The sequence below is a fragment of the Rhipicephalus sanguineus genome, chromosome 10, assembly GCF_013339695.2.
Source record: "Rhipicephalus sanguineus isolate Rsan-2018 chromosome 10, BIME_Rsan_1.4, whole genome shotgun sequence".
Lineage (NCBI taxonomy): Eukaryota > Metazoa > Arthropoda > Arachnida > Ixodida > Ixodidae > Rhipicephalus > Rhipicephalus sanguineus.
Genome location: NC_051185.1, coordinates 131,601,941 through 131,623,421, shown reverse-complemented (window position 1 = coordinate 131,623,421; position 21,481 = coordinate 131,601,941). Strand labels below are relative to the sequence as shown.

Here is a 21,481-nt window from a genome sequence, read left to right as displayed (position 1 = left end):
CGTGCACACTCGGCTGGTACCAGTTACAACTTCACAATCTAACACAGATGGTGTTAACACAATGGGAACTAAACGAACAGATCACGCGCTACTCATGCAATCTCATGCATTACAACTATTCAAGAACAGTTAAAGTCCTGAATATTCAACGGCGTATCTAGTCTACAATTCTTGGACGGTACTTTAATGCTTCTCTTCTAGGAAACACTCACGCCAACTCCAGCGCTGTCTGTTGTTGTTCGTTCCGTTGACGTAACTTGTCGCACGGCTCACATGGCGTCGTCATCAGATTCTTCCAGATCGACGATCGACTGACCGCACAACATCATAAACACGTCTTCTTTGGCTGACGGAGCCACACTCAGCATAGCTTCATCTCCAGGCCGACTACTCACTCACTCACTGCTCGCTGGTCGTCGTAGCACGCTTTTATCCTTTCTCCCTCGGGTTCCAGACGCGTCGGGAGGGTTCTTCGCCATGCAGTACAGCCAAGGCTAAGGAATGTTCGAGGTTTTTCTTGCCGGTTCTACTCACGGCGGCGTCGCTCGGTGATGTGTCATCCTCTCCCTCTAGAAAGATCCAGGCTTTGCCGGGCGTTGTGGGGATCCGAGGCACACCCGAAACCACTGTGCGGGCATTCCGCCGTTCCGCGAATCCTTTCCCTCTCCCGTTCTCCCGTGACGGCAAGTGGCGTCATCTTACGTTACGCGCCGGCTCTCGTGGTGCCGCTGCACGCGGTCTCGGAGGCGGAGATTCGGCGTGACTGACGCACATGCAAGCCAGGACGAACGCTCTCTCTCCTCGGGCGCCGCTGGGTAAGCACGCGTTTCCTTCTGGTCTGACGTGCCCTTTTGGAATTGCCGGACTGTATGTAGCCTGCCTGGGTGCCTCGGCATCCTTCCAGGCATGTTTACCTCAGTATTAGCTCCGGGTGGTACGTGAAGCCAAAAAGCGGTGCCTAGTGCTCTGGCGCGGTCGTACCATGCCGAGCTGCACTTGCCGGAGGCCCACGCGTACGGAGATTGGCCTAGCTCTCGCGACCAGGCTCAGTGGTCACCGCGAGAGTGCGCAGCATAGCCGTGAGGGACCTTTTCTCGAGCGGCGTGTTAAAGCTCGCCATTGCCAGCTGCGACGTGCTCGCAGTCCCCTTTGGTGTACCGTCTGCGCGGGAAGCCCGTTGCTTCCCCGTGCCCCGGGAGCGGACGTTGTACTGTGTGTTGGGGTGCCGCAGAAGGCAAATAAAGTGTTTGTGTGTGTGTTATCTCGAACACTGTGTTTATGCCGCGCGGTGCTCAACGCCTTTGCTAGCTGAGCGTGCGTGGAGCGGTGCGCTAAACGTAAGCAGGCGACGGTAGACGCGGCCCTGTGGCTCGCTAAGCCTGAACTCGCGGTAGTCTTCGGCTCCGGTGAGCATCGAGGCTGCCACAGCGTTTGGTCCGAGACTGTTAGTGGGCGAGGAGGATGCAGCGCAGCGGCGTCTTTTGATACTTCTTTTTTTCGTTGTTCGCGCTTCTTGGGCGAGCGGTTGGCGCCGTGTTATCCCGCTGCTGTGGCCGCGCGCACTTTATTGACGGCCCGTTCGTGATAAAGGCGTTTTTGGAGCAGATTTATGAAGAGGAATTGTGTTTTGACGCAAGTTTGGAGCTCAAAAATTGTGTGATGGAGCAGGTTTAGAGCACACAAAACGAAGTTTGGGATTATGTTGGAGCAGTACAGTCTAACTTTTTGGTGCATATTTTTATTTGTGTGCAAACTGTACATGCTGCTGGAATGCCAACAAGGAGGCAAGACTCACAGTCAGAGAACTGCTATTAATCAAGCGCTTCCCATGAAAGAATGTCATCCACTGGCTTCAATGCTATATAAAGGATGTGCATTGTTGTGAAGCATTAGTCTCAAGGCCAGCTTGTCTGTTTCACCGTACCTTTTGTTTCCCGCTGGTTTTTATCCGTTTTGACAACGTACCAACTAGCAATGTCCAATGCCTTGGTTCACAAGGCGAGCACGGCCCATACAGTTTCTGTGAGCGACAATTGTCAAAATGTCATTGCAAATAGAAAAATCAAGTTAACCAGAAAACTAGCAGCATACCGATTAACCCTTTGAGGGTTTACGCCATACATGTACGGAATCACCTAACAGGCACCAAACCCTGTCATTGCAAATACAAAATCGAGTTAACCAGAACACCAGCAGCGTACCCATTAACCCTTTGAGGGTTTTCGCTGTACATGTATGGCATCACCTAACAGCCAGCAAAGTGCTTTAAAATGTCACTGCAAATAGAGAAATCAAGTTAACCAGAACACCAGCAGCGTACCTACTAACCCTCTGAGGGCTTACGCCGTACATGTACGGAATCACCTAACAGGCACCAAACCCTGTCATTGCAAATAGAAAAATCAAGTTAACCAAAACACTATGCAGCAGCGTACCCATTAACCGCTTGAGGGTTTTTGCAGTACAAGTACGGAATCTGCTAACAGGCACCAAAGGGTTTTATAATGTCATTGCAGTGAGAAAAATCAACTTAACCAGAAAACCAGCAGCGTACCCATTAACCCTTTGAGGGTTTTCGCCGTACATGTACGGAATCAACTAACAGGCACCAAAGGGTTTTCATCGTACATGTACGGCATAGCCTGTATGTTTAAAACGTGCGCTTTCTTCGATGTGCTGCCACACTTCGGGAATACGTGGAATTTTTTGCATTCGCCGATATCTCTCCATTGTCTTTTTGCTTCACAAAGCAGTGCGCCCACGGTGCGGCTGGTTCAAAATGTATGCCTTTTTCGATTTCTCTTGCTTGGAATGAGCTGCCACGCTTCTGGAATACGTGGAATTTTTTTCATGCACCGATGTCCCTCGATTGTTTTTAGGGGCGAAGCTCCTTAAGGCGGCACCCGTTCGTCCCTCGTAGTCGTCGTCGTCGTAGTAGTAGTAGTAGTAGTAGTAGTCGTAGTCCGTAACAAGTCTTACGCTTTGACCTCCAAGGTGGTGCCGGTGGGAGATTTTTCCTGTGCGTTGTTGAACAATAAAAAATTCGCAGCGTGCGCGTTAACTAAAAGCCGAATTCTTCTGTCTCTCATTCCCCATTAGCAGCCATTGGCATGTTCCAGTAGGAAACGTTAGTAGAAGTAGAAGTGTAAGTGTTAGCTAAAAGCCGACTTCTTCTGCCTCTCATTCCCATTAGCAGCCATTGTTTACCTCCAAGGTAGTGCCTGGTGAGATTTCTCCTGTGCGTGATTAAACAATAAAAATTTTGTTCAAAACGCCGTTGATTGATGAAATAAACCAACGAAAGACTCCAGATGTTTTGTAAAAGCAAAACGAAAGAACGCCAGATGTTTCTAAAGCAAAACGAAAAGACGCCAGCTGCTTAACGAAAGACGCCACATTTTTCTAAAGCAATGGTTTTCTAAACAATGAAAATTCACAGCGTACATGTAAAATTAAAGTGAGCTGCAAGTCGTCATAACTCATCGAACCTTTAGTGTAAACGCGCCCGATCTCACGTCGGTGATGATGTACTGGGCAGAATTCACGGAAGATTCACGGTTTACCGATGAACCTCCGCAGCTTGTTGTTCAATGTTAATTTGTTTTTTACAAACTACAAGTAAATCCTTTCTAATTCAGCCGTTACATCTATTTGCAGTGCAGAGAGAGTGTCCCCTGTGAATAATAAAGCTGTGTCATCTGCATACATCAAAGCGTTTGAGCTATGGAGAGCAGTAGGGAGGTCATTAATGTACAATGAGAATAACACAGGGCCGAGCACGGATCCCTGTGGGACTGCGCTAGTGACTGTGCTGTATGTTGAGTAATAATCGCGCATTACTACCATTTGTTTTCATGAGAATAAATAGCTGGAAAAATATTTGAGAGATTTATTTGCGATTCCGTAACCTTCTAATTTTTGCAATAGTAGAGAGTGAGAAACTGTATCAAAAGCTTTCTTAACACTTTCGTGACCACCCCTATTCCCATCAATATTATGTTATCGATGACTTCAAGTTCAAGTTTTGGTACTCTCTGAGCGGTTCTGGACAGCTAACGCAATACAAAGGCTAAAATAACATGTCTTTTATCAGTTTTGTTTGAGAGTTTCTTTTTTCCACTGCGGGGAGATTTTTAAAGCTCGTTCGCAGTCGGGTAGATGAGCGCTCATTGTTTCAGACTTCGCGTCGACGTCGCTCGTGGGTGCTCCACAGAAACGGCGAATTTCGACGAATTCTGAATAATCTGAGCGGGAATCTCTGGATGATGGTAGCAGCACAGGCATGGAAGACGACTTCGATTCGCCAGGCTTCAGTACGGACGGCGAAAGTGCGTCAAACCTCCCCGGAACATCAGCAGCTATCTGCCAGTAAGTTTCGTCTTCTCCTCGGGTCGTTTTATCGCTGCCGCACGTCGATGTAAACGTATCGGGTGCGTACTGTTGTGTCGCGCGACCCCCGGTGACATGCTAAGACACCAGTGCAGTTTGAGCTCTCTATTCATGCTACTGGGTGGAGCGGGGTCTCTTCCATGTCTCTTTGCTACCACCAATCCGGCGTGGCCATGCCGGTCATGTGACCCGTGCCTCGCAGACCAATAGCCATTATTCCCCCTCCTTAAAACCACCCACAATAAACGTGGGAGAGCAGCCTCCCGTCAGCTTCGCCGAAGCTTGGTCTCTGCGTTGTCACTTTACGCGCCCTCCCGTCGTTCGGCCTCTCCGTCGGCCCGCTGCGGGTTACGCCGCGCTCCTGCCCTACACAACACATGGCGACGAGGTAGTTGAACTGCTACGCTACTACGACAGGCGAGGCCAGGAAGAGCACGACGTAGGTGACAGTTACCTCGAGTGACATTTCTCCTGCACGTCGGTGCTTTGTCCTTCCTGCTTGCTACATTGGCGTCGACCTGACTTTTCTTTGTTTCCGCTCCGGCTCCCTCTACGACGCCAATTTCCTGCTTGAGCCTACTGCCTACCTCCTGCACACAGGGCGGCCCTTTTTGCCACCCTTCCTCCATTCCTCGACGTGCCCGGCACGCCTCCTATTCCGTGGCAGAAATGGAAAAAAAATTTTCCAGGTACACCTGAAGGCGGCCGGCGGAAGCGGCTGGGAGGACGAAAGACGTGCGTCAGCACTTATCAGCTCGGTGTTGAGGGCCAGCGCAAGTAGTTCGCCGCGCAGGAGCAGCTCGAAGTGCAAGGCGTCCAAAATGCACCATGCATAACCAGCACACCGGCAGCGTTGGCCACGGGTGCAGTGTCGACGACGGAAGCGGCGGCGACGACGAAGTACGACACGTTGCTACAATTCCTGGACGGGCTCTTTGCAGAGACGACGAACGTGCTAGCCGAGCGGCACCTGTTCGCGAGCCGCGAACAACTGCTCGGCGAAACCTTCCTCGAATTTGTCGCAGCTCTCAAGGAGAAAGCCCTCTCGTGCAAGTTTGGCGCCACTTACGACGACACAGTGCGGGACCAAGTAATTCATGGGGTCGCCAACGCACATGTACGGGGCAAACTACTGTCGTACGGGGAAGCCCTTACACTGCAGAAAGCCGAAGAAGTCGGACGCGACTTGGAGGCGCTCAACAAAGCCAACACGGCATTTGGTGAGAATGATCGGCTACTCGGCTCGCTCGCCGGGGACGGCGGTAGCGTCCAGCGCGTCGCACGCGGCTTCGCAGCAGCATCACAAAATGGCGGGTCGGCCGCGTCCAAGATGGCTACGCGGGCTCGTCACCGTGCCTCCAGGACGGCGTTCGTGGCCAAGAGGGTCAGCCTGCTTCCAAGCCTCAAGTTGGCCCTTGTTTTCGCTGCGGCAAGTTAGGGCATTTGGCGACTTCCAGAAATTGTCCAGCCAAAAACAAAACTTGCCAATTTTGCCGCATCAAGGGGCATTTCGTGGCAGTCTGCCGTAAACGACGGTGCAGTAAGTTGCCCCCGTCCAAGACGCTGACTCCGGTACTGCCACAGTCCTGTCCGTGCAAGCTGCGCCGGCTAACCCAAGGGACTTGCGCATCCCTGTTGTCGTCAGAGGACATAGCCACACGTCATTGCTGGTGGACACCGGAGCCCCTGCATCGTTAATGACCATGAAGGACTTCGACATGCTTTTCGCTTCGAAGCACCGACTGCTCCAAACGTCCGGTCAAGAGGCGGCCGGACATCATACCAGTGTCCGCCAAGCTGCGTCGCCTGCCTCTGGCGCTCCAGCAACAAGTCGCCAGCGAGCTGCGCCGACTCGAAGACAACGACGTCATTGAGTGGGTGTCGGCATCCGAATGGGTGTCGCCACTCGTGGTCGTCCATAAGAAAGACGGGGACATCCACCTCTGCGTCAATCTGAGAGAACCGAACAAGGCCATCGTCATCGACGGGTTCCCACTGCCCATGTGGATGAACTGCTTCAAATGTTGAATGGTGCGTCATACTTTTCTAAATTGGACTTAGCATCAGTATACCACCAACTGCTCCTAGAGGAATCTAGTAGAGACTTATGGCGAATTCCATTGGGAGAGCAGGAGCACTCAAAAGCACGCTGAAAGTGCTCTCTTCAGAGCCGGCGTGTTTCAGTGGTCGAACAGGAGTTGGAGCACCGTCATCCATTGGTAGAGCGAGAGCGCTTTTGCTGCGCTGAGAGCAGCGAAGAGCAGTTCAGTCTGCTCCCCGTTGAAAAGCGGAGTGAGCGGAGAACGCAGGAAGTCACGTGACTTGTTAACGTCATATCTGCTCATACCCTCCCAACAATCCTCCTCACTTGTTTGTATTTCGCTTGCTCGTGTACGGCGGCAATGGTGGCAGCGAAGCGTGTGTGGTGCTCTGGCTCCAACAATTTCGGTAGATTCTGGTAGTGTTCGTCTACCTTGCCTGTCGCCAAATGCCCGGGGGACGGTGGCAGCAAAGCGTCGTCGTCTTGCCGAAATACTTGACAATCTTAAATTTCGGTTCGGGACAGGCAAGCCCCCCCCCCCCCCTCCCCTTCAAATCTGGTCGGATTATCCTTCCGTAAGGGGGGTGCTTGCTCGGCATTTTACGGTAAGACTAGTGGGCTAGGGTCCCTACAAACAATCACTAAACGCGTGGCCGCGCGCGCAAAAATGCATGTGCGACGTGCGCGCTCAAACAAGCAAAAAAGCAATCAAATTCACTTTAACTTCTGTAGTAGACGGTGGCTGACGTTGCATCAAAGAAATAGGATGCGCTGAGCTTGCGATTCCATCATGTAATAGTAGGAAGCGGCAACTTTGCAGGATGGCGAGCAAGCGAGTGCGTCCTACCGATCACTGCCACATGTGCTTTCCCCGACCGCCCGGCTCAGATAACACGTGCTTCGCAGCAGAGGATGCTGGGATGCATAACATTTCTCCTCACTCGTTTTTTTTTACTCCCTCCCACCTGCTCTCTGGAAGCGTGCTGCATTCCAGTGGCAGATCGAGTGACACTGCTCTCAGTGTTCTGCCCCCCACTCCTCACTGCACGGCGCCCCTACTCCTGTTCTCTCAATGGAATTCGCCATCAAATACGTTCATTACGCATGAAGGATTGTTTGGTTTAAGAAGAGTATGTTTTGGTCTAGCCTCCGCACCTGCGGTATTTCAAAGAATGATGTCTAGTATTTTGCAAGGCTGTAATGATGTTGCGTGTTACTTGGATGACATACTAGTATGGGGAAGCTCAAAGTCTGAGCATGATGCGATTTTGAAGAAAGTGTTAACCTGCATTGCACAGAGTGGCATGAAACTGAACCAGAAATGTATTTTTTCGGTGAAGGAGTTAACGTTCCTTGGGCAGAAAATTTCTGCAGAGGGTATATCGCCCACGGAAAGCAAGATTCGGGCAATCCTTAATACTCCTCCTCCTACGTGCCTGAAAACCCTTCAGTCCTTCCTTGGCCTTACAGGGTATTACGCAAAATTCCTTCACCACTACGCAGATCTCGTTGAGCCACTCCGCAACATGCTCAGACAGGGCCAACAATTCTCTTGGTCAGAAGATGCACAACGCAGCTTTGAACAAGTGAAAGCTCGCCTTGCATGTGCTCCTGTCGTAAAAATGTTTGATCCTTCATTGCCAGTGGTTGTTACGACAGATGCTTCTGATGTTGGTCTGGGTGCAGTGTTACAGCAACTTGTCGGTTCTCAGTTACACACCATTGCCTTTGAATCTAGGCCCTTAACTCCTGCAGAACGAAAGTACTCTGTGGGCGAAAGAGAAGCATCAGCATGTCTATTTGCATGTGAGAGGTGGCGCATCTATCTATGGGAAAGGCGTTTCATGCTCAGGTCGGATCACCAGGCAGTAGTTGCCCTGCTAGCGGCAGGTAACTCAGGCAGACGTCCTCTCCGTATCTCCAGATGGTCGGCCAGGCTAATGTATTACAACTTCCATATCGAGTACTGCAAAGGGTCTAATAACCGTGTAGCTGATGCACTGTTGAGGCTTCCATTACAAAATGATAGTTCCACTGTTCAGGAAGAAGAGATTGTCTCACTTGTAACCACTGTAGTCGACAAGCAGACTGTTCAGGCAGCTACTGCGTCTGATGAAGCATTGCAACGGGTCATTCACTACGTAACTCGGGGATGGCCCCAGAAAAAAACTCTAGACACGGCACTGATGTCCTACTTCCACGTACGGGAAGAGCTTTCTTTTGTTGACGGACTTCTGATGCGGGGCGAACATGTAGTTATTCCAAATGTCCTAATACAGACTTTCTTGCAGTTAGCCCATGAGTCGCATCAGGGTATTGTTCGCACTAAGCAGCTGCTAGGTGAGCACTATTGGTGGCCTCACATGGATAAGTGTGTGGAAGTTTGTAAGGCAATGTCACATCTCTCAGCTCGTTGATAAGTCAGCTAAAACTATAGTACCTCCATTTCAGCCAGTACAGTGGCCTGAGCAGCCATGGCAGCAGTTAAGTATGGACATCATAGGTCCTCTGCGTACAGCTCCTAACCCTACATATGCTATCACTTTAATGGACTATTATTTTAAATGGCCTGAAGTCCTTTTTACCAATTCAATCACTATGCAAGACGTCATTAAGCTACTCAATGCTGCTTTCAACCGCAAAGGTCCCCTGAAACCTTAGTTACAGATAATGGACCCCAGTTTACGTCCAGAGAATTTCAGGATTTCTTAAAGGAAAGAGGCATTGTCCATCACTTCTCATCCAACTATTACCCGCAGGCGAACGGGCTAATAGAGAGATTTAACCGTGTCCTCAAGGAACACATTCAAGTAGCTAAACTGCAAAAGAAAGATGTCATTCAGAGCACCACAGAGTTCTTAGGGTCTTACAGGATCACTCCTCATTCTACTACTGGTTGTTCACCAGCTGTTCTGCTTCACGTTCGCCAACTGCGATCAACCTTAGACATCAGTAAACATAAGCTTCCGGGTTTGCCACAAACCTCTCCTTCAGCACTTCGTGAAAAGGTTCAGCAAAAGCAGCAGAAGTCCTATGCAGATGTGCACAAGGGCGCCAAACAAACTCGGATTAAAGTAAGCGATAAGGCAAAGGTTAAGCTACATACGAAAGGTCCATTCAGGTTCAGCAAACCCCTTACAGTATTACAACAAGTCAATCAGTCAAAGTTCCTCCTCAGCGACGGCAAGAAGTGGAATGCTTCAAAGTTAACGCTCGTTCCACATGTAGCTGCAGCATCCCTTCCGTTAATGCCTCATTCTGAGCCCATCACTGATGCAGATCTCCTCTCTCGTTACGATGACTTGGGTAATCTTCCCTCTACTTCCAATACAGAGCTGTTGCCTCGGCAATCCATTCCTAGTGCTCCGGCTGTCCAGTGCGACGGCGCACCAGCTGAAGTGCACACTCCGATGCCTGCGACCCAGGATCAACCCTTCAGGAGGAAAGTCCTGGGTGTTCCTCCTCACCTACAGTAAATGTACCAAATTCTAACACGGGGGAGGGAAGAGAGATGGGAATGGGTCTTCAAAGTCGACTCAAGACAGCCGCAGCCCACAAAGTTTTTTGCCTGGGAGTGATGGGAATGGGTCTTCAGAATCGGCTCATGGCAGCCGCAATCCGCCAAGTTCTTCTGGGAGAGATGGGGATGGGTCTTCAAAGTCTGCTCCCGACAGGCGCAACTCGCAGTCTTCCTGCAGGGCCTGGGTCACGTCGCCCACAGCGGACACGTAAGCCCCCAGCCCACTTCGAGGACTACATCGCAGACTAAAGTAGTCTGCGTCTTCTGGGGCTATACTGCCTTAGAGGCCGCAGTATAGCCGCAGAGGTCTAGTGCGTGTGTGTGTGAACTTTTCGTGAATAGTGCAAGCTGGCACTTGTGTTGGTGTTGGTGAAGTGACTTTTCTTTCTGTAACATATGTTGTGATGTGTGCTCCTAGGACTGAACTTCTGCATTATTGCAGGTGCCATCTCGATCGGAACTCAAATGTGAATTTTTTTAGTGTTGCTGATGTACCACAGTTATACTTCAAGGATTGTATAAGGATGCAATTCTTCCCAGGGCGGGACGATGTTGTGTCGCGTGACCCCTGGTGACATGCTAAGACACCAGTGCAGTTGAGCTCTCTATTCATGCTACTGGGTGGAGCTGGGTCTCTTCCATGTGTCTTTGCTACCACCAATCCGGCGTGGCCATGCCGGTCATGTGACCCGTGCCTCGCGGACCAATAGCCATTCTTCCCCCTCCTTAAAACCACCTGCAATAAACGCGGGAGAGCAGTCTCCCGTCAGTCTCGCCGAAGCTTGGTCTCTGCGTTGTCCCTCCCGTCGTTCGGCCTCTCCGTCGGCCCGCCGCGGGTTACACCGTGCTCCTGCCCTACACAACAGCGAGCATCACTGTAAATCGCGAATGCTCGTTGCCCGTGGTCAAGAGCTTCACTTGCTTTGATCCTTTAGCGGTCACAGTCGTGTTTGAGGGCATATCAAACCAGATCGGAGTTTCATCAGCGTTGCCCATGTGTCCCATCATGTAGCAACGCTGTCGACGAAGCTGTATGACGAAGCGCTGATACTCGACCAGCTTGTGATCGAAATCTTCGGGCAGTTTTTGGCACACGGAAGTACGCCGCCACAGCGCAAAGCCCTTCCGCTTCATTATTCGGCGCACCCACGATGGCGAGCTCTTGAATTGCGCTCTCGTGAGCCCAGAGTCGAGCGCTATCTCGAGAGCTTTCATGCGGATGCACTCCGCTGTCAAGGGTAGCGACCTTGCACGCAGCTCCCGGACGAACTCAGCGAGTAGCGTTTCCAGTTTGAGGTGCACTGCAGACCGTCCACGAAACGAAGTTTTTCTTTGGTTGCTGCAGGATGTGATGCCCTGTTTTGGCTCCTCCAGTATCGGACGCTTTTCTCCAATGCACCGAATTCCCGTTGTGCCGCCAGGTTGCAGTGCGCTTCGGCATACTCGATAACTTTTTTCTTAAAGCCTATCGTAAACTGACGTCGGCTACCACTCATTTCTGAACGAAACAGAAAAATAAAAACAGCGGATAACCGAAGCAGCCACACTTGACACAAGAAAAAGCAAAATGGCGTTGCCCAATGGTGCTGCCAGCCCACCGCTGCCGACGCTCACGATGGCAATGGAGGCTTCTGACTTCAGCTGCCCCTTGTTGCGAGACTTCCACATTTTTTTCTGCCAATGACCGGTATATAAGACGAGGGTTGACTTTTCATCGCGTTTTTTTGAAAAAAAATTCGACCTATATTCCGGTTTTTACGGTATTCATTCTAAAAAGATAGGGCGTGCAAACACGGACACAACAAAAAAGTCAGGACATCAGGGCATTTGTGGTGTCCTGACTTCTTTCTTGTGTCCGTGTTTGCATGCCCTGTTTTTTTAGAATAAACTAGTGTGTATCATAATCGGCAGATTATACCACATGTTCTAGCTAATTCACCTATGTGCATTCACACAATGCCACCACACCTTACCAGGGGTGAGACGGCTGAAATCGATTTGGGAACAGTTTTGGGAGCAGCAAAATTTCAATTTAGGAGCAGGAGAACCCTGTTTCGGAGCAGTTAGCAGCATTTATTATGTCATTTCTGGAGCTTGAAAAAACAAATTTGTAGCAACTTGAAGGAACAAGCACATATTTTAATTGGCTTAGAATACACATAACATTCAAACAGCCTTTGGAGAAAGCTTTTTTTAAGAGATTATCGCCAGGCATGAACTACACTACCTTTTTACAAACCTCGCAATTTATATAACCCAGGTAATAACATATGAAATAGATAAAAAAAGTTTTTCCAACTAGGTTCACTTTACATTTGAAAATAAGAAAAGAACAAACATCACACTTCTCAAATAATAAAAAAAAACTGATTGCACAAGAATTGTAATCACATAGCAGTAGGTCTTTGGATTAGATAAGCAATACAATTTAGCAGATCACTGTTTTCACTTTTTGCTGGTCTGCTTATTTAGCTTTTCAAGCTCCCCAGAGCTTCCTTAGGTCAGTGTTCCCCTTCTTGGAGGGGGTGGGGGAGGAGGAGCGCAAAGTCTGCCTCATACCGCCCATACTTTGACTTAATCGGCATTGGGGACGCTGCGATGAACCTTCGCCCTCCCTGAAGGGGAACGAACCCTGCGTATGCCTATAAGCATGCACCCCATCACGATAAAGCACCTTCAGCTATCTGCTCGGCCGCGCTGGTGGCGTAGCGTCAAGTGTACCACACGCTTTTAATAGGTGATAAAAGCGCGCTGCACCACCGTTCTGTGCCATCACGTGTGGGACTGCCTTCAAGAATGCGTCGCGAGCGCCGAGAAACCTGACCGCACAAACACTAAGTCATCAACCGCACGCGCGTACGGCGCTGCAAGCGTAGCGCCGTTGTAAGCGTAATAGTTTCGAAACGCTCCTTGATGTCACCACCATGTGCTACAGGACAGTCGTACGAGAGAGCCCGAATCAGCGCTGCGGCAAACGAACAAACAAAAAAAGGCTCTGTCATGCGCACTTGAGGCACTATATACAGCGGCACTGCATTTATTTCCTCCTTGGTGACGTCGGCGCAAGCCAGGAGATGGAAATTTGAACTTGGTGGTTAGTGCCTACTACCGTTTGATGCGTAGTTATGCCGCGTTCACGGCAGGTATGTTTTAACGGGGTTAATGCATGTAGCCGGGAATATTCACTCTATCCACAGGAAAAATACTCACCTTTGCTCATTGCGGAAGAACACACGCAGCAGCGTCGACACCAGAACCGTAGCTGGCAGAGGGACAAGCTATGCACAATAAAGCAACTGAGAGTGAACAACCCCGCTACACGCTACGTATGCCACTCGATAGTTTTCACTACGCGACAATTTACAGTAACGCCAGAACACTCAGCCTACCGAGAAGCACCAAGCTAGCGGAGCGGCAGCGCAATTGTGGGGCGGGGGGATCACACATATTTACAACCGCTCAGAGGCGATTATCACAGTACTGTAGAAGCCTCCATTACAAAGGCGCGTAGAAGGACACGCTTGGGCGCGTTAACATGTTCTGCGAATGTATCCCTGGTGCTGCTTCTAAAGTTACGTTTTCCCAGGCTGAAACTGACGCCGGCTTGAAAATTCTTGCTTGTGAGGCCGTTTCGGGGCAGTTCAGCGCAATTTTTGCAATTTTTATGCTTTTTCAGCAGCTTGGCACAGGAAAACGGAATCGTATCAAAAATGCGCAATATGCGCAGCTGTCTCCCCCTGCCTTATGTACTTGACATCGGACAGCAGAGTGTTGAGAGTGTCAAGGCTCACCAGAGCAAAACGTGCGTTTCTGTCACATCCAAGCCAGCCGTGGCATCGTCTGAGGCAGTGGCACCAAAAGCGAGAAGATCTGATTTTCACTTGGTAGCCGGCGTTGATGCAAGGTTCCAGAGTTTTAGATGCGAAGCAGCTTTTGCTCGGGGCTGTGTCCGTCCTTCCATTGGCGACCGTCCACTCATCTCCGACTAAAGGGAACCACGTGTGCTGGCACGCGCTAGCGCGTTCGGGGCTGTGTAAGGGACTGGGTAAGACTTGTGGGGTTGCACAAGCAACCCATTGTCTTCAACGCGGCGGCACCTCGGCTTCGCGCTACGTTTGCACGCGCAGTGGCGAGGGGGGTTGCGTGGGAGAGGGCATTGTGCCGTCTCCGCAGCCCTTCGCGCCCTGCTCCCTGGCTGAAGTCGAGATGCCCCGTTTTCCCTCCTTCCCCTTTTCTGGAGAGACTCCTCTCCAGACCCTAAGGAACGCGCGCCGCTTCCTTGGAGACTGCCTCGTCTTTCGACTCGAGCAGCGGTGACGACCACAGCTTGATCGAGTCGGGAGCCACCCAGCCGCCATCACCCCCTGCGCAACGGCCGGTCTATTGTGAGGTGATTTACGGCCTCAGGGCCCGACTGCGAAGCCACGAGAGGTGAGTCGAGCCTTATCGCTCTAAATCTCGTGTGCTTCCCATTTTGTTGTTGTTTTCACGTCGTCGTGCGGAACTTCTCCGCCACTTCGTTTTTATCTGTATTTTTGTTGCGTTGGTGGAGCTTTTGGCATAATAAACTGTGTCAGGCAAAGAATTCGTCTCTGTTACCACTGGCCTGAAACCCGCCGTGGTCGCGACTCAACGCGAACCACGGCTTAGGTGTCACAGCTCTGACTGTTAGGGCTGCTGCGTAGCGCTAGTAGCGAGTAACTACACTCCTCTAGTGCGCTGTGTGATCCAAAGACTGGACAGTCTCGCACGCGCGGATCTGTTCGTTACAAAGTAACCCCTATAGACTCTGTGGCCTCTCCCCCTTACACTCTCTCAGCAATCACATGATGGTGTCGGGGAACGAGATTCTGCAGACGCGCGATGCACCCACGTGGCGTGCTCCAATAAGGGTTCGAGACGAGTAACAGCAACAGCAACTACAGTGAATTTATGGTGTGCTCCTCTTGCAAGGACGCGTTAGAATCGGGCAAGGTGCCCGTGACGAGCGGAACTTTAAGTCGACCGATGCGCTGCTTCGCATCCCCACATGGTTACCTTTAGTGTGTGGTAGCCTTGATGCTCACCGGAGTCAAAGACTACCGCGGGTTCAGGCTTAGCGAGCGTCTACTGTCGCCTGCTTACGTTTAGCGCACCGCTCCACGCATGCTCAGCTAGCAAAGGCGTTGAGCGCCGCGCAGCATAAAGACAGTGTTCGAGATAACACACACACAAACACTTTATTTGCCTTCAGCGGCACCCCATCTTCGAAACAGTACAAGCAAGTCATGTGGTCTTTTGCTGTGGCACAGCTTTGAACGCATGAGAGCACTCCTAATGTGCTCAGGAGGAGGCTGTGCGAGCCCCTTCCTATGGGCATGCATGGAAAAGCTGTACATCTAGCAAGATTTTAGCCTCCCAGCTTTACCCAATTAAACATTGTTTCTGGTAAAATGACAGCAGTTTTGTATTGATTGAAATGGTACCTATTAGTTGCTTTCCTTTTTATTTTTGCAGTAATTTATTACTTCTTCCACTGGCTGTTTTGTATTGACTGGTAGCTCTTTTGGTTTCCTTGAATGTAAGCTCCCTACACTCAAACCTCGATATTACGAACACGGATATAACGAATTATCGGTTATAACGAAGTAAATGAAGAGTAGTGTTGTCTTAGCTGCAGTGTTACACACAGACGTTTATAACGAATCTTCAGATATAACGAAGTTATTTTCGTGGCAGATGTGACTGTTATAATGAGGTTTGAGTGTATAACAATGCCTTTTTGGCGCTCTCGGAAGGCTAAATAAATAAAGATAGCCTGCTGCTGATAATGACGACACATAGCCAATGTGAAGTACTAGGCAATGTTAACACTGCATGAGCACTGCACAGCCATAGTTAAAATTCTAGAAAATGCTTACGGAGATGTAGCAGTGCCGGTCTTTCTCTGGTGAAGTCTGCAGTCGTCCTGACCACACGCACAGGTCACACGATGGATGCTGCACAGAGGAAACACTTTGATTATCATCCGGCCAACCACAATACAGTAAAAAATTTGTTAATTTGAAGTCACAGGGACTGAAAGAAATCTTTGAATATAAACAGAACATTAAAAAAACAGATTCAGGAAACTCTGGATTACTGAAAGTAATTAGAGATGCTGATTTGTCAGGTCTAGTAACTAGCAGCTTCAAGGGTAATGTTTCCAAGCAATAACCAATCACAACTTTGCCGCAAACCTGAGAAAACTACGGCCTTATGGTACCACAAGTCAATGCCGCATATTGATGATTGACAGGTGAGTCCTGTTGCTGCGAGAGCAAAAATAGAGAGAGAGAGAAATGTGCAGACAGCTGAAATATGCGCCTGGGGAGGAGATCACACGGGAGCAGCGTGTCACAATGCAACCCATTCTTATTGGGAAAAAAAAGACTGAAGCAAATGTACCTAGTGGCTAAGAAAAAGGGAGGCCCGACGTACTAAAAGACCAGTTTCATCAACTTGAACAACACATTTGTAACAAAGGACAGATGCGACCCCTGGAACACAAATCAATAACGAAACAACAGTAATAAAGGCCAGTCTGAAATATTTCACGATGTAGACTCGCTAGAACATACCGTATATTGCCAATTATAAGTCAACGTTTTTTTTTCATCAAATGACCTTCCAAAGTTCGGGGGTTGACCTATAATCGGAGTCGACCTATACGCAGAATCGTAAAGTCGACTTATCTGTGGGGTCCAACGAAAGGTCGTCGTCCTCGGATTTCCTGCTATTTGATGCATCGATAACATCAGCCGCAGAGGCAGCGGAGAAGCGGCAACAGCTATCTCCCAACGCGCGCGCCGGTTCCGGAGCCGGACATTTTTGCAATCTGCTGCAACGATCGTGAAACTATAGCAAAACCACGCGAGGCGAAACTACAGAGCGAGTTTAAAAATCAGCGCCGCGCGGCATTAATGCGAGTTGCTTGGGAACCACGGTCTCGAAAGCAGCACTTCAAGCCTTTGATAGAGGGCGAACGATGCTCTATGAATAAAGAGGAATTTACCTTGCGATGCGCCCTGCAGTTTTTTTTTCATGCAATAGAAACGATTCGTTAACAAACCATCGGCGTCCGTGTGGGCTGGCAACACCTTGCGGGGAACTAAACCACATAACCAGTCATACGCACCCACAAGGGTCTTCGCATCTTTTTGCACTCACGCCTGTTCTGTTCGCCATTTCTGCATTTCGCTTCGCTTGCGAGCAGCGGTGTGCGCAATTTGCGACGCTGCCAAGCGGACGCCAAGATGCCACCGCTACACCGGCAACAGTACAGCGCTGCTTTCAAGAGGCAAGCGATCCTCTACGCAAAGTCGGAAAGCAACGTTGAAGCAGGGCGCAAGTTTGATGTGTCGGAAAAGTGCGTGAGGAAATGGAGAAAACAAAGGACCAAGATCTTCGCGTGCGCTGCTACACGCCGTTCCTTTCGCGGACCGAAGTCTGGACGATACCCTGCCGTTGAGGAGGCGGTTCGAGATTGGGTTCACGACCACCGGCACCCGTTCCGACGGCGAGCAGCAGCAGTGGCTCACAGATGGCAATGACCGTGACTGCGTCCTTCTCTCAAGCGACGACGAGTCGTAAGCAATGTTTCACGGACAAATAAATGTTTCTTTGCATCACTCCCTCTTCTGAAAAACTTAGTGGTGAGCTATGGCCACAGCATGAGGCTGTGTTCGGAGTCAACTTTCTCTTCCCCTAGAAGGGGTTGCAAGTTTGAGGGTCAACTTATAATCGGAGTCGACTTATAATCGGCAATATACAGTATTATCCTTTCATTTCTCAAATTAAGTTTTCAAAGTAAGTGCAGCAGGCAAGCCAGCAGCTTCCGTGCACAAGTTACTCAAGCAAATGCCAATAGGCGGTCGGCATACACCACAAATTCCGCCACACTGGCATTCCAACACGACAGCGTCGAAAAGCCTGTGTTGAAGGCAATGCGCTGTCGGTGAAATTGGTTGTGCACGAAAAATCCCAATAAATGCAAAAAATAAACACCACAGTTGGAACAGGAATCGAACCCAGATGACAAGCAAGCATTCTGCCACAGAGCCACGCCACTGCTTAGTGCTCTAAGGATAAAGACCCATACAGTCATCATGCCGGACAAAGAGTCCCATTAATAGATGTGATACTGCACGGTAGAACCCTCAGTTGCTATGTGCTTGTCTTGTGGCCTTCATCTTTTAAAGGGATCATAGCGCTAGATGACTAATACCCCGGTCACACTGGCAAATTTAGTGTCATTTTGAGCAAGTGCACCTACGCCCCCAGAATGTCACTTTGCTGCCACGCTGCCACACGAGAAACGGTAGTGCGCTGTGGAAATGATGGTAACTGCGATAGGTACTTAAATGGAGTGACAATCAATTTTTAGCGAAAGCTAACTGGAAGGCTAACTGGTCAGCACATTGGAAGACTAACTGGTCAGAGTGTCTAGCCGCGGAATGGTAATGTGGAAAACACCGTGAAACATTTTTAATCAGAATTTTTCTATCTGCGGCGAATATGAAGTCTTATACACACTTGACAACTCATGCTGCAAACAGTGAGCGCGAAAGCTGTTCGTGTTCGAGCGTGGCTGGTTACTGCGCATGCGTGCACTCCGCGCGCATGCGCCATGGCTCTACAGTATAACCTCGTTACAACGGATCTGTTTACAACAGACATTCGGACATTACATACCAATTTGCGACGTTATGCCAACCTCCAAATTTGTTTCATTGATTGAGCATCGTTTCAACGGATTCTGGTACAACGCACATTCCGATATAACTGACTAAAATGTCAGGCCAGCAAGGTGGTAAGGACTCCTTTAGAGCGGACTTTTCTACCACGGTCATTAATTTCGGACTTCAAACATCGCTTAGTATACTTTCGGGACGGGAGCAGCGCGCCGCCGATATCGACGTACTGATTTAAGAACGAAGGCCGCGGATCTCCGGTCTGTCAATGATCAGCTATGCTTAGCTGTAGCGACAAAAAATCGGCGCGCAGCGTGCTTGGTGTTGCGTTTTGGGACGCTGACACGCGCGGCGAGCTTGGCCGGCGGGTCCGCTGCCGATGCGCAAAGTACCCATCCGCGGTTCTGAGGAGTCAGCGGGCGATGCGATTCGTTGCTTGCGACGAAGGACATTGCAGCTTCTTCGCTTTCGCATGTCCGCTAGCGCGATGTTCTTGCCCGCAAAGTTCGGATTTGTCTCGTACATCGGCACCGTGAACGGAGTTAGGCCTAGCCACGACATCGAATTGAAAGCTCGGTTGCGATGTGCGTGGCCGCGGTGCCCGATGTTTCAAAGCACGTCATGCTCGATTGCGAGTACAAAGAGTTCTCCCGCGGCGGTCTTCGTCATAAGCTCCGAAGTGCTGATAAGAAGAACCTCGAAAACTGGGTCCAACGAGTCAACGCTATTAGTCACACGTCCGCGATGTTCGCAACGAGTGCGGCGCGCTATCGTAATCTGATGATTGAGCTTCCGTTTGCAGCTGCCAAACTAAAGCGTTCTAAATTATCGTTGACCTGTGAACACAGAATGAGTGCGAACGCGTCACTAAGTAGCGCAAGTTTCGACAGCCATGACCTTGCGACGCACAAGCAGCCGACGACAATCCCAAAGCGAGCATCAGGGCAGAAGCAGCCAAAACATGTGCTGTTTGTACGCTTGTTACTGAATGGAGGAGCCAGCTGAAACGGAGAACTTGAACACGGAGAAATGCTCTTTTTGACGAGCCCAAAGTGGTGGCGCCCGGTTGTGCCGTTGCTGAGCTGCAATTTTGAAAAACGCTTTCTTTCTTTTTTTGCTATTTCCGCAATTTTCGCCAAGTCGGCAGACGCAAGAAAAAAATTTTTATAGCCCTTCTACGTAGTTTTCATTGAGGATATTTTGGAATCAGATAGAAAATGGGCTACAGAAACTGAAAATGCTATTTTTTTTTGGTCCCCCGTTAAAAATATAGCCATGTTTGACTCGTAATTCTCTCTGGTTATAACAGACCCATTCAGTGTTTGCATGAAAGTCTGTTGTAACTGTACTTGGATTTTACATACTCCCTTTACAACAGACCAAAATCCTCTTCACTATGAAGGTCTGTTGTAATAAGGTTATACTGTACATGGGCCACTGACAGCCACGAAGGCAGCGCTGCTTCTCACCGTGCAACTCCTTTTACCTCGTAGGCAACACAGAACACAGCGGGAATAGATACATATACATACTCTAACTTTGAGGACCAATTATGGTGTGAATGACAGCATCAGACTACATACAGCAAAGTGACCGTCTTCATAATCCTGCTTCAAGGCTCTTCCGCAAGGCTGCGCGACATACCGTTGTTGTTTTTTTTTACTTTTAAGCGCTAATTAAAAATATAAATTCTACTCAAGACGTGAAAAGGATGCTAGAATCTGTCACTATATTTCACGGTCTTTTCATTTCTACCAGAATCTAATCACATGTTCTGTCCAGCTTCCGGTCCCTTTAAGTAGCACAACAGATATTTGTTATTTCAGGCAATCATTTTTAAGTAATAATGTGTTACAGTTACAACCAGCCCTTAAAATAAGCTTTACGTATACGTAAAGCTTATTTTAAGGGCTGGTTATACCTGTAACACATTACATACACGGCGGCTATGGCCATTGCACTGCGTGTGCTGGGCATGCCCCTGGCGGTCATGGCTGTAAACTGCCTGAGAGCGAGAATAGTAGAGTAGTTTTTGTGGTATATTATGTTTTAATGCATAAGAAAATTCCTAATAATGAAAACAATATACTAAAAAACGTTACAAACCCGGCTCCAGATAACACCTTATTTATTCTCGAGCTACCGCTACCGAGGCTAAATCCTCCGTCACAGCGAAGAGAGTTTGGCGAACGCACTCACTGGCAAGTGCACTTTGCAGCAAGTGTCACTAAGTCTTCACATGTGACAGCGTGTGAATAACACTAGCGGCGAAGTGCACTCCCCCAAAGTGCACTTAAGTTGCCCCGTGTGACGGGTATTACTAGCCCAAAAAGCTGTGGCTTTAGATTGTGGGGATTCGAGGCACGCCCAAAGCCACTGCGCGGGCATTTCGCCGTTCGCGAATCCTTTCCCTCTCCCATTCTCCCGCGACGGCAAGTGGCGTCATCTTACGCTACGCGCCGGCTCTCGTGGTGGCACTGCCCGCGGTCTTGGAGCCGCGAGATTCGGCGACTGACGCGCGTGCACGCCGGGACGAACTCTCTCTCTCTCCTCGGATGCCGCTGGGTAAGCACGTATTTCCTTCCGGACCAACGTCCCCTTTGGGAATCGCTGGACTGTAGCCTGCCTGGGTGCCTCGGCATCCTTGCAGGCGTGTTTACCTCAGTGTTAGCTCCGGTTCATACGTGAAGCCAAAGAGCGGTGCCTAGTGCTCGTGTGCGGTCGTACCACGCCGAACCGCACTTGCTGGAGGCCCACGTGTATGGAGATTGCCCTAGCTCTCGCGACCAGGCCCAGTGCTCATTGCGATAGTGCGCAGCA

At 49.8% G+C, this 21,481-nt stretch overlaps 1 protein-coding gene across 3 annotated transcripts in view; it reads right to left on the bottom strand.

Moving 5' to 3' along the window:
- Window positions 1–21,481, bottom strand: part of LOC119372459 (inactive histone-lysine N-methyltransferase 2E) — a 533,413-nt gene that overhangs the window by 311,659 nt on the left and 200,273 nt on the right. For all 3 annotated transcript variants that reach the window (XM_049419603.1, XM_049419602.1, XM_049419604.1), the window contains one exon: window positions 15,851–15,928. In XM_049419603.1, the coding sequence (XP_049275560.1) occupies window positions 15,851–15,928 (78 nt within the window). The remainder of the gene's footprint in view (window positions 1–15,850; window positions 15,929–21,481) is intronic.